Source organism: Pipra filicauda, unplaced genomic scaffold (genome assembly GCF_003945595.2).
Source record: "Pipra filicauda isolate LSUMZ 115617 unplaced genomic scaffold, ASM394559v2 scaffold85_size2586006_pilon, whole genome shotgun sequence".
NCBI classification, from domain to species: Eukaryota; Metazoa; Chordata; class Aves; order Passeriformes; family Pipridae; genus Pipra; species Pipra filicauda.
The window spans coordinates 1,974,777-1,987,395 of record NW_024105042.1 but is presented as its reverse complement, the minus strand read 5'-3'; the positions used below and the strand labels follow the sequence as shown (position 1 = coordinate 1,987,395).

General features: G+C 44.3%; 1 protein-coding gene across 4 annotated transcripts in view; it reads left to right on the top strand.

The window, feature by feature from the left end:
• SUFU (SUFU negative regulator of hedgehog signaling) overlaps window positions 1-12,619 on the top strand; it is a 98,651-nt gene that overhangs the window by 66,425 nt on the left and 19,607 nt on the right. For 3 of the 4 annotated variants that reach the window (XM_027738637.2, XM_027738638.2, XM_027738636.2), the window contains exons 9-10: window positions 7,397-7,531; window positions 8,969-9,107. In XM_027738637.2, coding sequence (XP_027594438.1) covers window positions 7,397-7,531; window positions 8,969-9,107 — 274 coding nt within the window. Of the gene's footprint in view, window positions 1-7,396; window positions 7,532-8,968; window positions 9,108-9,426; window positions 10,271-12,619 lie in introns of those variants that run through there. The other variant, XM_027738639.2, reaches the window with a different exon arrangement.

Genomic DNA, 12,619 nt, shown 5'->3' with positions numbered 1-12,619 from the left:
AACCCTACCACCCACACACAATAATCTATCAGGGCTTGAAGCAGACAACCTGTTCTGCCTTCAGTGTCACTAAATAGTATCAGAAACACTCAAACTTTCAAATATTTATTTATATAAAACATAGAGGATCCAGATTCCATACAGATTTCTTAGTCTTTGTGTAGCTACAGTTTTCACCACTTATGCAAAAGCCTCACATTGTTTGGTTGCAGATAGGGCTTGATTCAGTGTTTTGGCTCCAGCAAAGCACATACTTACATGTAGCATGCATATTACTAGTTGTTCACTGTCCCAGAGCCCTAAAAAAAAGTTCCTTTGAGAAAAAGCTGGTTTCTGTCAAAACCCTGTTGGGCAGCTGTAGTACTTTGATTCATTAGTGTTATTACTGTAGACTGTGTAGCCCTTTTTCTCTTAAGGATATGAATAAAAGCACTCTTAAAGCTTAAAACTGCATCGGACATCTGTTTCTCAAAATGACTGTTAGCTCAGTTCATAAGCAGTCATTAAATCAGTTCATACGTCTTAAACAAAAGAACATGTAAATTAATCTTTGGAAACATGACTAATCATTTCAACCATAGGTAACCAAATACCAAATACCTCTTGGAAAAATAAGGCGTGTGTGAATACAAATGTGCTTTTCAGTGGCACATTATTTATTTCCTAGGACCCATCAGCTTAGTAGGTGCCGCTCAGACAGAAAGGCAAGGCTCCCAGTCTCCTGAGCCATGCAGGTTCACTCTTGTTGGATATGGAGAGCTGTTATCCATAGGGGATGTTTAAATGTCAGACTAAACACTGCTGCTGTTAAGACTTCAGTGGGCTGGAAGTTCCAGATGTCAAAGTTCAGTGACACCTGTGGAATCTTGCTTCATTCACTATTTAATATCTTGATGTAACAATTGCTGGGGCTGAGTCTTTAGTTGTCCCTGGTAATTAGCTCTGTGCTCTCCTGTGAGGTAGGTGAGTAGTATCTCCATGCTACAGATGAGGACAGAGGAGTTAATTTGCCACAGTTGCCGTGAGAACCGGGGTTGGGATAGGGGAATTCTTGACCTTTTCTACCCCTCAAGGGTCCCCTTGATCATACAGCATTGCTGAAATTGATGTTTTTCTGCCTCTTGGCTGACTCAGACTGTTCTACAGCGAGCTGAGACATGGAATAGAAACCTAGAGCTAGCACACTGCATTACTGCACGTGTTGAAGCTAAAATTGTCTGTAATTTTTGCATTTCATTGGGATTACCGGGATTCAGGTATTGCCCACGCACATCCCCAGTGTCTGAAGATGAGGTTTGAGTGATAGAAAAAGGTCTCCCAAGGTTGTATTACTTTGACAAGGTTTTTCCAGCATGTCTCTGCTGTTTATCACTCTCCCCCTTCTTAAGAAGGATCAAATGGTGTGGTTCAATATGCCTAATTCTCATATTTCTGTCTGGGATTTCCCAGGTAACTGTGCTTGTGCTGGTCCCCTCATGCACTGTGATCATTCATCCAGGGACCCACAAAGACCTCAAATCCCATCTACATTCAACTTCCAGGCAGAAAGACAGGTTGAGTATAGGGAAACTTGAACATCTGGTAGCTCATATACCATCCAGCCCTGACCAGTTTGCAGCTGTGCAGGGAAATGAAGGCAGGCTCCTGGCAATCAGAGTAGGGACCACCCCTCCGGCAGGTGGGGCTGGCAGGACTGTCCTGGCGGTGATCTGCTGGAGCACTGCACCCTCAGCATCTCAGGTGCTTGTGGGAAGAAGGAGGAGTTGTGTCACTCCAGAATTCCTCCCAGGATAACCCCAGACTGTCACACGATGTGCCTGTTTTGGAGCACATGAGTAATAGTGGCACCACTTCCAGGACTGGAGTCCACTGCCCTTGTAGTTCCTCTGACTTGGTAAATAGGGCGTGTGGATTTCTCCTGTCAGGGGGTAGCGAGCTCCATCTGAGCAGCATTTCTGAGGAAGCTCTGACAGTAATACTGAGATGTAGGTTTTGCTTCGAGACGAGTCTGCCCTTTGCTTCTCCCAGTTGCATTGGGTTTTGAATCTGCTTCACTTGGGTGGAGGGAAGCTGTTGTCTGTGTAGCTCGTTTCCTGTCTTCAGTTCTTGGAGGCAAACTTTACATAAAGGGGAGCATTTCAGCATTCTCTGAAACTGTCTGGTTCTGGCTAGGCTTTCTGATTCTGCAACCAATAAGCAGTAAGTTTCCAATCCAGTCCTGCTTATTTAGGCATGCTCTCTCATTGCAATGCCATTCAGTGGTGTCCTGCTTGAGTCAGGAATGCTGAATGGGGGGAGGCGATATACTTCAGGGAGTGTCTCTCAGCATGAGGCTGAGTGCTGGGTGACAAGCTTGCAAACTGAAAACGTAAATGTCGGGAAAACCAGTGTCAGTAGAAGTGCAGAGCAGTCACCATGCTAATAATTTGCACTCTTGCATAGCTTTCCCCATCTAAGAATCCAAAAGTGCTTTGCAAACATTGACTTAATCCTTGCAACACCCCTATGTGGAAAAATGTCTCGGTTTTACAGACGGGGAACCTGAAGCATAAAAGAGTTGTTTGACTTCACTCATGAGTCTGCAGGGTGCCAGTGGAACAGCCTAAATCTCTCAATCCCAGTTCAGCTGCAGGTCTTAGAACAGTCTGGCCCCTGCAAGCTCTGACAGTAATTATTATGCAGCTTTCCAAAGGGATATGTGAGTGGCAAGAGGATTGTTGCTACTGGCATTGTCCTTGCAGCCCTTCCATGCCAGGAAATGCACACAGAACATCGTCACCATCCTGTTTAACCAGGCTGAGGAGCACCCAGGTCTGAGCACTCGAGCCTTGTCCCAGTGTGACCACTGCAAGAGCTGTGTAACCGTGTCCTCCCCAGTTCTGCACTTGCCTCTGTGTGTTCGTGACCTGCTGTAGCTCTGTGTGCCAAGATGCTTAAGGCTCTTTCCCACAACTGCTGGTTTGCCCTTCAGGGGAAACTGTGGGAAAGACTCTGGAAGATTGTTGGCACTTAAGTGATCTTTGACCATATCTTAGTGAGGGATTGAGGAGGTTTGAAATAGCCATGGTTGGAAAGGGAAGAAGGGCGGGGAAGGAAGAAAAAGTGGTCCGACCTTTCTCTCTCAGCTGTGTAAGCTTGCACTGATGTTTTGCACTTGCTAACTCACAGTGCTGGGTTTTATATGGAGGAAGCAAAGACCAGTGAGAGAAAATAACTTTGCTGATGCAGTGGGCACCCACTCCTACAAAGAGCCCCTACCGCGGCCAGCTTCCAACAGCATATCCCTAGTGATTTTGGTACCAGAGAATAGCTTGGAAATGCAGCAAAATTATGCTCCATGAGATCAAGTGCTCTGATCATAAAGTGAAATGCAAGTGCAAGAATAAATAAACCTTTCTTAATCCGATCAACCTGGTTATTCTTGAATCCCATAAAATAACTGCCAGTTGTTGCTTGAGAAGGGGTTGCTATAAACATGACTTAGAAGGAGGGGACATCCAAACTTTGTGCAATCCAGTGATTACATTGGCAATTTTCCAGGATCCCCACGGGCTGCTGTTAGTTGGCATAAAATGAAGCAGGTTGCAGCCACCCTTATCTTTAATACAATGAGAGGGCCCCCAGGAGGCTACACGTTCCAGGAGCACAGCACACTGGGATGTGGATTATTCTCAGGCCCTTTCCTTGTTAACAGAGGTCTGGGGAAGCTGCAGGCCACACTGGACACCTTTGCAATGGTTTGACCACCCTCTCTTTCTCAAAAATAGAAAAAAAAATCAAATATGGCTTTGGTTAAGTTCATGTTAATCAGCATTCATGAGATTTAACAAAAAAACAACAAACATAATTTCCTCCCGCTCTCCTCCACCCAGAAGCAGACTACTGGTAGAAACCAAAGCTGGAAAAAATAGTTGAAAGTCAGCTAAAGTCACCTTGGTAACTGCAGCAATACACTTGCCCAGAACAGGAGACATCAAAACCGACTACAAACAGCTTTAAAGAAACAAAAAGAATGTAATCATCTAAAGAATTAATCTGACAACTGCCCACGTTTACACCTCCCACAAGCCCCCAATCAGAGGGAAATGTGCTTTAATCTTCTCCAACTCCCCTCCAGTTTCACAAAACATGAGATGTGTAGTCCTTAAACTGGGGCATTTCCGGCATGCTGCTTCCATTTAAATCTGCTGCCTTTCCTAATGCAGCAGCCCTGGCTTTTGCAGACTTGTTTTTTCTGGACACTGAGAAACATAAATTTTTTTGTGTGGGTTGGATGAAGTATTAAATCTGGAATAGACAAAGTTCGCAACATTTTACGTGATAGTCAGCTAGATCTTAGTCATAACAAGTAAAACTCCACTGACTTTTGCTGCTGATTTATTTGGTGATGGGGTGGAGGAAGCAATGACTTAGGAGTAACTGACAGTCGTAAAACCAGGCATGTTAGTGTTAAAAAGCAAACATTTTCTATGGTTTTTTTCTAAGTCTGAAAACTACAAGCTGTAGATGGCAATGTGTGTTACAACATGAACTTTTTGTTAATAACAACCTAGAGGTCCTGCCAACCCTTCATCTGGGCTATCATCCTTTGGAAGGGCCAGCACAAGGATTTCCAGTTCCAAAGAGAGAGTTTTAATTGGTCTTGCTGAGTCCCCATGTCATGCAACATGTTTCCATGTTTGAAAGTGATGGCACTGTGGCCTCTGGGTGTGTTAACTGCAGTCCACAACACATAATTCTTGTTTAGAAAGGTATAGCTTAGATAAAAGGTTATTTGGTTTCTACTATTGAAGTTTCACCCTTAACTTTAAATATCTGAAATTGTGTGAGCTCCACTGAAGTGAAATAAGAAACAAAGACTATTTTGGAAAAATTTTGTGAAAAGGATTAATAGTTTCATGTCATTCAAAGTATTAACTACCATTTTGCTTCACCTTTTTGACAGAAGGGCTGGTTACATATTAATGTGAAGTCATAATTATTGACAGCCCTAAAGTCATGACAGTTCCGTTTGATAGTTATACATTAGTCAACATCTTCTCTTGAGCATGTAATGACAAACAGCATTTGCTGTTTTTAATAAGACTTAGAAAGCTTTGCCCCTTGCCTCCAGAATATTGTCGTCATTCCTATTATTGCATTAACAACCGAAGGCTGTTTCCCCTCCGGACTGCAGCCCCATTGTAGCAGCTGTACTGGCTAGCATGGTGGAAACCTAAAAACCCACCTTCAGCTCGTGGTGAGGGGTTGCAGCCCAGGAGTATGGGGAGCTGTCCTGCGGCTGTCTGTCCTGCAGAAGCATGAACCCACAGCTGTGTTATGGGACGCACTCGGAATGCTTATTGTGAGCAGGGCACAGTCTCTTGTCTGTAGCAATAACATTGCTGTAAAACTCCTGATCCGCTGCAGGGTGCCTAAGCTCTGGAACTGCATTTAGGAGTGCAAGCTTATGGCTTGCCTGAAAATCATGCGTTGCTAATGGCTGACCCTTTTGGTAGGGGCTGATAAATGAATGATTGGAAGCTGTAGACCACAGGCTGACTTTCCCACAGCTCACTGTGTATATAAGATCTGATAAGGAAGTTGAGACAAAGCTTAGCTTAAGGTCAACTGATCATTAATCAACTGTAACTGCACTTCTCAGGTAATCAGCCTGCAAAATGCTAGCCCACTCCACTCTTTGAAGACCCCACCTACAAAGAGCTGTAAAATGTTTGCTGAAGTAGATTAAACACAACTTTAAGTGCCACCTATGGACTACAAAGCATGTTGTGTCTTCGCTTCAGGGTTAACCCACTGAACTGATACTCTGCTGACTGTCAGTCCATCAGCCCACCCTGTGAATAAGCTCTGTCCTGACCTACTGTGTCCCTGCTGGATCCATTATTGCTCTTTTGTGTTGCTAGAGCAGAACATGGAACATGTTTTACAGTTTTTATCTTGCAGGGAGCTGAGCTCTGATATCTTTCTCCTGCATGTCTCTGACCTGGCAATGCAGGTTTGCACCGTGAGATATCAGATTTTAGCTTGTTTCAGAGTGGGCGGCTCAGCTGCTTGGTGAAGGGCTCACCTGGGACTAGGTGACCTGACAGAAGCATCTGCACTTGAATTCACACTGAACTGCACTACTATGTGTGTGGTTGATGGGAGTAATTTTGGGACAACACTCCAAGGTAAAATCAAGTAAAGGTGTCATCTAGGTCAGCTCACAAGGGTCAGGCTGTTTCTTTACAATCATTTCCAGATGTACATTAAAGATGGTTCAACTTGGATGGAGGAAGGATCCACACTTAAATGTTCCCAAATGGGGCCACAGCTTGATAGCCTCAATTGGCTTTTGATATGTCTGGCACAATGGAGACACATTTCAATGTGGCATCTCAGTTCCCTCCTGCTTTCCCTGTCCCTCTCCTCTGATGATTCTGTACTATAGAAACTATCTTTAAAAAGTCTTACCTCTGTTAAATTCACATGGAATGCCAGGTGACAAAAAGATAAATCACATATCAAACACTTCACATCAGTCCATGTCATCCATAAAATTGTACCCCACCCTGTCCTTCATTCTTTGTTCTGTACTGCCAAGTGAGGCATCACACTGATGCTCTTTGAACATATAAAGTGTTTATGGTCAAGTATTTTGATATAGACCATTTTATTATCTAGAGGATTTTGTCTGGCAACGTTCCTAATCATATAACAACATAACCTTTAGTCGTAGCTTCATAATATGCTGGTCTTGCAGAAATGAATGAATAAGAAAGCAAAGCTGCCATTGTCTTAAAGCAGCCCCACTTACAAGGGAAAACAATCTGTGGATCTCCTACTCGTCACATGTAGAGTCTGTCTTTTGGCTGTTGCACTTGATGCTGGTGGAAGCAGGGGATTCTCAAAACCTTTGGGTTGAACTGTGCGAAGGAATGATTTGAACACAACTGTAGGGATGCCACAGACCTCAAAGATATTTGAGCAAGGACACAAAGGACTGGACAACTCTTTCCTACAGACCACTGCCTGAAAAATCCTGAAGATAAAGCAAAACCAGGAGGGAGGGCACACCTGTTAATTCTTCCAAACCATTTTATTGTGTTTGGGGGTTTAGGGAGTATAGTTTTGCTCCAGTTCTTTCCAGAAAAAATATTTCTTTTGTACTGGAAAGCGATGCACCGCATGTACGCATCAATTCAGATCCTAGATTGTCAAATCAAGGTGAAGAGCTGCATGCTGGGACTGGTAGTCTGAGGGAGGTTGTCTCTGTAGGGGTGATGAAAATTTAGATGTGTCTTCATAAGTTTGTTTCTGTTTCCTTCAATATTTGTAGTTGCTCCAAAACACAGCAGAAATAGCACACAGCACTGGCATCCTGAATAAATGTGCATTTTGTCTCTTCTCTTAGAAGCCGTAAGGACAGTTTAGAAAGCGAGAGCTCAGCAGCCATCATTCCTCACGAGCTAATCCGCACAAGGCAGCTGGAGAGCGTACACCTGAAATTTAACCAGGAGTCCGGAGCACTCATTCCCCTCTGTCTAAGGTGAGTGAAGCTGTCCTCCCCCTCAGCTTCTGCTAGCATGCTGCTTTTGCCTTGTGGCATTGTTTCAACCTACAGACATGCATGCAATGGGTCTGTAAAGGCCAGAGCTGACATATTTTGCCAAAACACATTGGAAACAGATGATTCTTTGCACGTGTGTTCATTATGGCAAGATTGTTTCTCATTCTTTTTATGTCCTCCAGTGTATTTTGAGTGCTGAAGCAGGACATGGTTAGTATAGGGGGGGTTTTATTAGTCTAATGCTAGCAACTGTGTGATAAAGAAGGGATGTCTTAACATACTCTGTCAAAAAAATCCCTTAACTTGTTAATTCTGACTTATGGACTCAAATAAGTGGTTGTGCGAAGCCTGTTTCCAGTCAGTTTATCCATACGAGTGTGTTTGTTAGACAAATTATGTCACATTAGTGAAGTAGCAAAACATTGCATGCATACTCTACATGTTGTCTTTCGAAGGTTCAGGCTGCCTTCTAGTTTTCCACAATTTCAGTCAGGAAATACCTGTGCAAGTGTTGTAGTCCTTAACATGAACTGTGGGGTAGAGACAAATGATTGTAGGTGATTGAGTTACTTCAGCTTAATGAGTTACATGTTGGTAGTATCAGAGTTATCAGCAGCAGGTGCACACTTGCCTGTGCCTGTTGAGAAACCAATGGGATAGTTAATACAAACATATTTTATTTTACATCATAAATGTGTAAACAGCCTATCTTGATCAGTTACCACAGCTCAGCTGGCCAGCACTAACTCATCAACTGTGACTCTGTTAGGCACTAAATGTCTTACCTGAAGTTTTCCCTCTTGCATGTTAGCAGCCGTGCATGCATGTCACACATGCTCTCAGCCTAAATACCAGAACCATGATTTTCCCTTGCATTGAATGAAAAAAGCAGAAGGGATACTGTAGCTGGCCATGTATGTGTATTTTCTAGGCATGAGCCTAAGTAATACAGCTAACATTTGTCAAGCACCAGGGCAATTGATTACTAGGTATTGTCATAGTAGTTAAGTTTGCCTCCAGCAATGAGCCTTCTTAGAAATGCATCTTCACATTCCCACATGATGTGGAGTCTGGATTCTCTTCTGCAGTTTTCATCTTACTGGCAGTCTCCTGCCCTTAGCTACGTAAGCACCTCATCATGGGGATAGGCATGCAGTGGGATTTAGATGTATTCTAGTTCTGTAACAAGGCCCTGAGATTAAGGAGAGAGATGAGGGGTAGCTCCCTGCCTCAGAAGGAGGCTTGTGACCTGCTTTTTGGAGAAAATCTTTCATATATTCCTGAAAAATTAACAGTTACTGCCTTCAAAATGGTTTCCCACGCTGATGGCAGAAACTATATAGTGCTGTATCTTCATTGTTGTGTTGAATGCTGTGCACACCCTCTCAATTCATGCACATATGTTTAATTCTCCAGGGGAAGGCTCTTACATGGACGGCACTTTACGTATAAAAGTATTACAGGAGATACAGCAATCACGTTTGTATCAACAGGAGTAGAAGGAGCCTTTGCTACAGAGGAGCACCCCTATGCAGCACATGGACCTTGGTTACAAGTGAGAAAGCCTCCTTCCTGTTTCTCCCCCTTCCTCCTTTACTGTGTCCTAAAAATGATCCTGCTAAGGGCTTATGTGACTTAGAAGTGTAACAAACCTGTATTTTCTGCTGCAACATCTCTCATAGCTCTTGCATAATAATTTTGGTAATTATGGACTCAAAAAATAATGGTGAAATGTTACTATTTGTATTAATGGAACTCACATTGATAAGCAGTGGCTGGAAAGTTCAAAAATCATCTGTGAATACAGTAGTGTCCATTTCCTGAAGTCCATGGCAAACACTTTACAGGCTGTATTTATTCTTGATTTCTTCCAGAAAGGAATTTGGGGAGGCAGAGTGGAATGACCTAAACAAGAATGGAGCCAAAGCGGAAGAGCTAGAAAGCTGTGGGACTGTGATCCTACAGAGCCAAAATCTCAGTTAAACATCATCCCAAATGGGAGAGCAGCACAGAGAGCACTGTTTCGTTCAGTTTTAGCTCTTTCCTGTTGATTCTTTGACAAAAGCTCATGATGGCTTGAAGCACCCACACGTTTTCTGCACCCAGATGTTTTCAGTACCTCAGATTTTCCGTGGAAAATCCCCATCTGCTTGGTGTTGAGGGTCAGCCCTATGGAGCAGTGATGCACTAATGATATGACAGCATAGCGCTATTCTACCCTTGAATTTCTTCATGGTTATAAACATATTGCAGAAATAAAAAAGCTTGGAGGAATGTGTTAATGCAGAAAAGTCCACCTCTGAGGAACTATGTGTGCAGTATGTCTCTGCCTTCGCTGTTACTGTGGCAGTCCTACCTCCCCTTCTGTTTTGAAGGCAGGGGTTTGTTTTAGCATTGCAGTGTTGCAGTTTGCCTTCTAGTGACTTGTTTTTAAGGTTTTCCACAACCCATGTTCATATGTCTGGAGGACATCATACCTTGAAAGCTGTATGACTTGTAAAGGAGCTGATCTTGGCCAGAAGCATCTCGTGTGTAGGGATTTTCAAAGAACCTGTGTGCTTTGATTGTACTGACTGGAAAGTGCAACTCTCCTATAATGATTAACAGCAAAGGGTCAGGTTTAAGGGTGGGTCATTTGCTGTTGGTTCCTGTGCTTGCCAACACATGATACACAGGATCTTGTGACTGTGTTAACTCCAAACATGAGTGTTTGTTTGCATTTACATCACATCTCGAAATGTATTGATGTGTAGAGTAGTCAGGTAACCTGTAAACAGTGAAGAATGGCAATAATTATGTCACCATTCAGACATGTTAACCCTTATGAACCTGGTTGTTTTCATGCGTGTTACTTTGGTGCTGAAAACTGTGTAAGATTTTTGGCGAAGATGGGATGGAAAGGTGACGAATTGCTGGCTCAGATGGCAGGGAGAAACAAGTTTCCTCGCTTGTCTCCTACACAAGGTCAATGTATTAGATCTTCTTGTCTGGCAGGACCAGCTCTGCTCTTGGCCCCTGCCCCGTCCTGATGAATATGAAGGAGGACAGGCTGGATGGGGGAGGAAGGGAGGCTGAAAGCAGCCTGGGACAACAGGAGTAGCACCCGGTTGTGAGATACATGTGGGAGTGTCTGAGGCTTTTGGCTTAGAACGCAATGGGAGGCTTGATCCATGCTCAGCAGTCCCTTGTGGTGTTGGGAGCAGGGGAGGGGGAGGTTCATGTGGCTTTGCTTCAGAAGCAAAAGAAGTTGTGGTACATGAAATTTCCAAGGAGGCAAGCTGAGTTTGGTTTAGTCCATTGCAGCCTGGGCTGGCTGAGTTGGCAAGCCCTGCTAAGCTTTCACAGCAAGGCCCAGAGAGGATTTTCTTCCTCCCTCGCTTGGGACCCCAGGCAAGTGAGGAGCTCCAAGGAGAGTTGGTGGCTGAAAGCAGATCACTGCAATGCAGGGGCTTGTTGCAAAGACAAGTAAATGAAGAAACTGTGGAGAAGAGGAGACATGGCAGGCTTTTTCTCCTGTGGACTTTTTCCCTATCCTAGGGGAGAAATAAGAGCCTGAAAAATCCTGACCTCGACTCAGCAGCAGCCAGAGGCTGACTTCTCTTGAGCCTGAGCTTTGGTGCAGTGAAAGCCCAAACCTGCAGACTAAACACAGTACCTCCTGTTTACATTCTGTGGGCTGGAGTGGAGTGTGTCCAAGGTGGGACAGGCTGGAGAGCTGCTGCACCCGGAGAGCTGCTGCTCAGCCCCCACTGCCCAGGCTGAGCAATGAGCTGAGAGTCGCTGGGCTCCAGTGGAGGGTTAGCAGATGACAGGAGTTTGGCAGGTCCCAGCACCATTCCTACCAGACAGGTGTCCATATCACCACCACAGCTGGTACTCAGTGGGAACTGCTTTAGCAGTCTCAGCAGAAAAAGCAAGGAGTCATTCAACCACAGAGATTGTACGGCCCATTTGTATCAACAGTCTTTCCAGGTCACGTTTAAGGCATGTTAGTGGGGGAAGCCTGTCCTGCTGCTGCCCATGCTCCGGGGATGATTAGATTATTTCATTCTCCAGAACTGTCAAATTGGCACCTTTCCCAAGTACTTGGAATTTTTTTTTTCACTTAAGTAACATTTAATTAGTTCTAAGAAGCTAAATTCTATTAAAGGTCTAAGCATGTCGGGCTGGTTTATTTCTGAACTTCTTCCACTGTGTCATGTATTGTTGAATAGGGAAATTGCTTTAACTCAGAAATGTACAAACATATTCAAGTCCTCCTTGTTAACACTAGACTCCTGTTTATATGCTAGTTACTGTGGCAAAGTCTCTGATGTGTAACACTTGCATTAACATTACACATGATCAAAGGCTTCAGCGGGTTCTTTCTTCCACTCCCCCCAGTGGTGTGGCAGCAGAGCCCCCACACTGCCTCCTAAGCACCTCTCCTTTCCAAGGGGTAGATGTTCCAGATGCACAGGCAAAGACTGTGCAGGAGATGTCTGGCCCCATGCTGGAGGGTTAAGGATGCGTATCATGCAGACAGACTCCGACATAAACTGCCCCACGGTGACATTCGTATTTGTGGTGGAGTGTCCAAGGTTCTTGGTCCAACGTCTGAGCTGTGCCAAGCATGCAATTCATCACAGATTGACCTTGTTTGTCTCAAAAACATTCCCAAAGCAAGGTGAGGTTGTGCGTGTATTCTCCCTCCCTCCCTCCCTCCCTCTCTTACTTTTGTTCCAACAGATGATAGAGACGCTGTGTTGAAATGTGTTACTGATCAAGCCCGTCCCAATAAAGTTGCCTGAGCCTTTAATACATATTAATATTATCCTGGGGTAGTTTGTGTCAAAGCCTGTCAGCATGCATCATCCTTTGGGAATTACCATCATTAAGTCTCCAGTGATGGGAGTCAGGACATGCTTCTGCAAAGCTCCTCTGCTTTTATGTGGAGCTCTCTGCCTGTCTAGCACAAAGCATGCTGTTCTCTCCTCCTGCCTTGCTCACCTGGACTGCTTACTCTCCCCAGAGGGGAGAAGGAGGTTTGTTTAACATTACCTTTAGATAATTTCTGCTCCTGCTGCT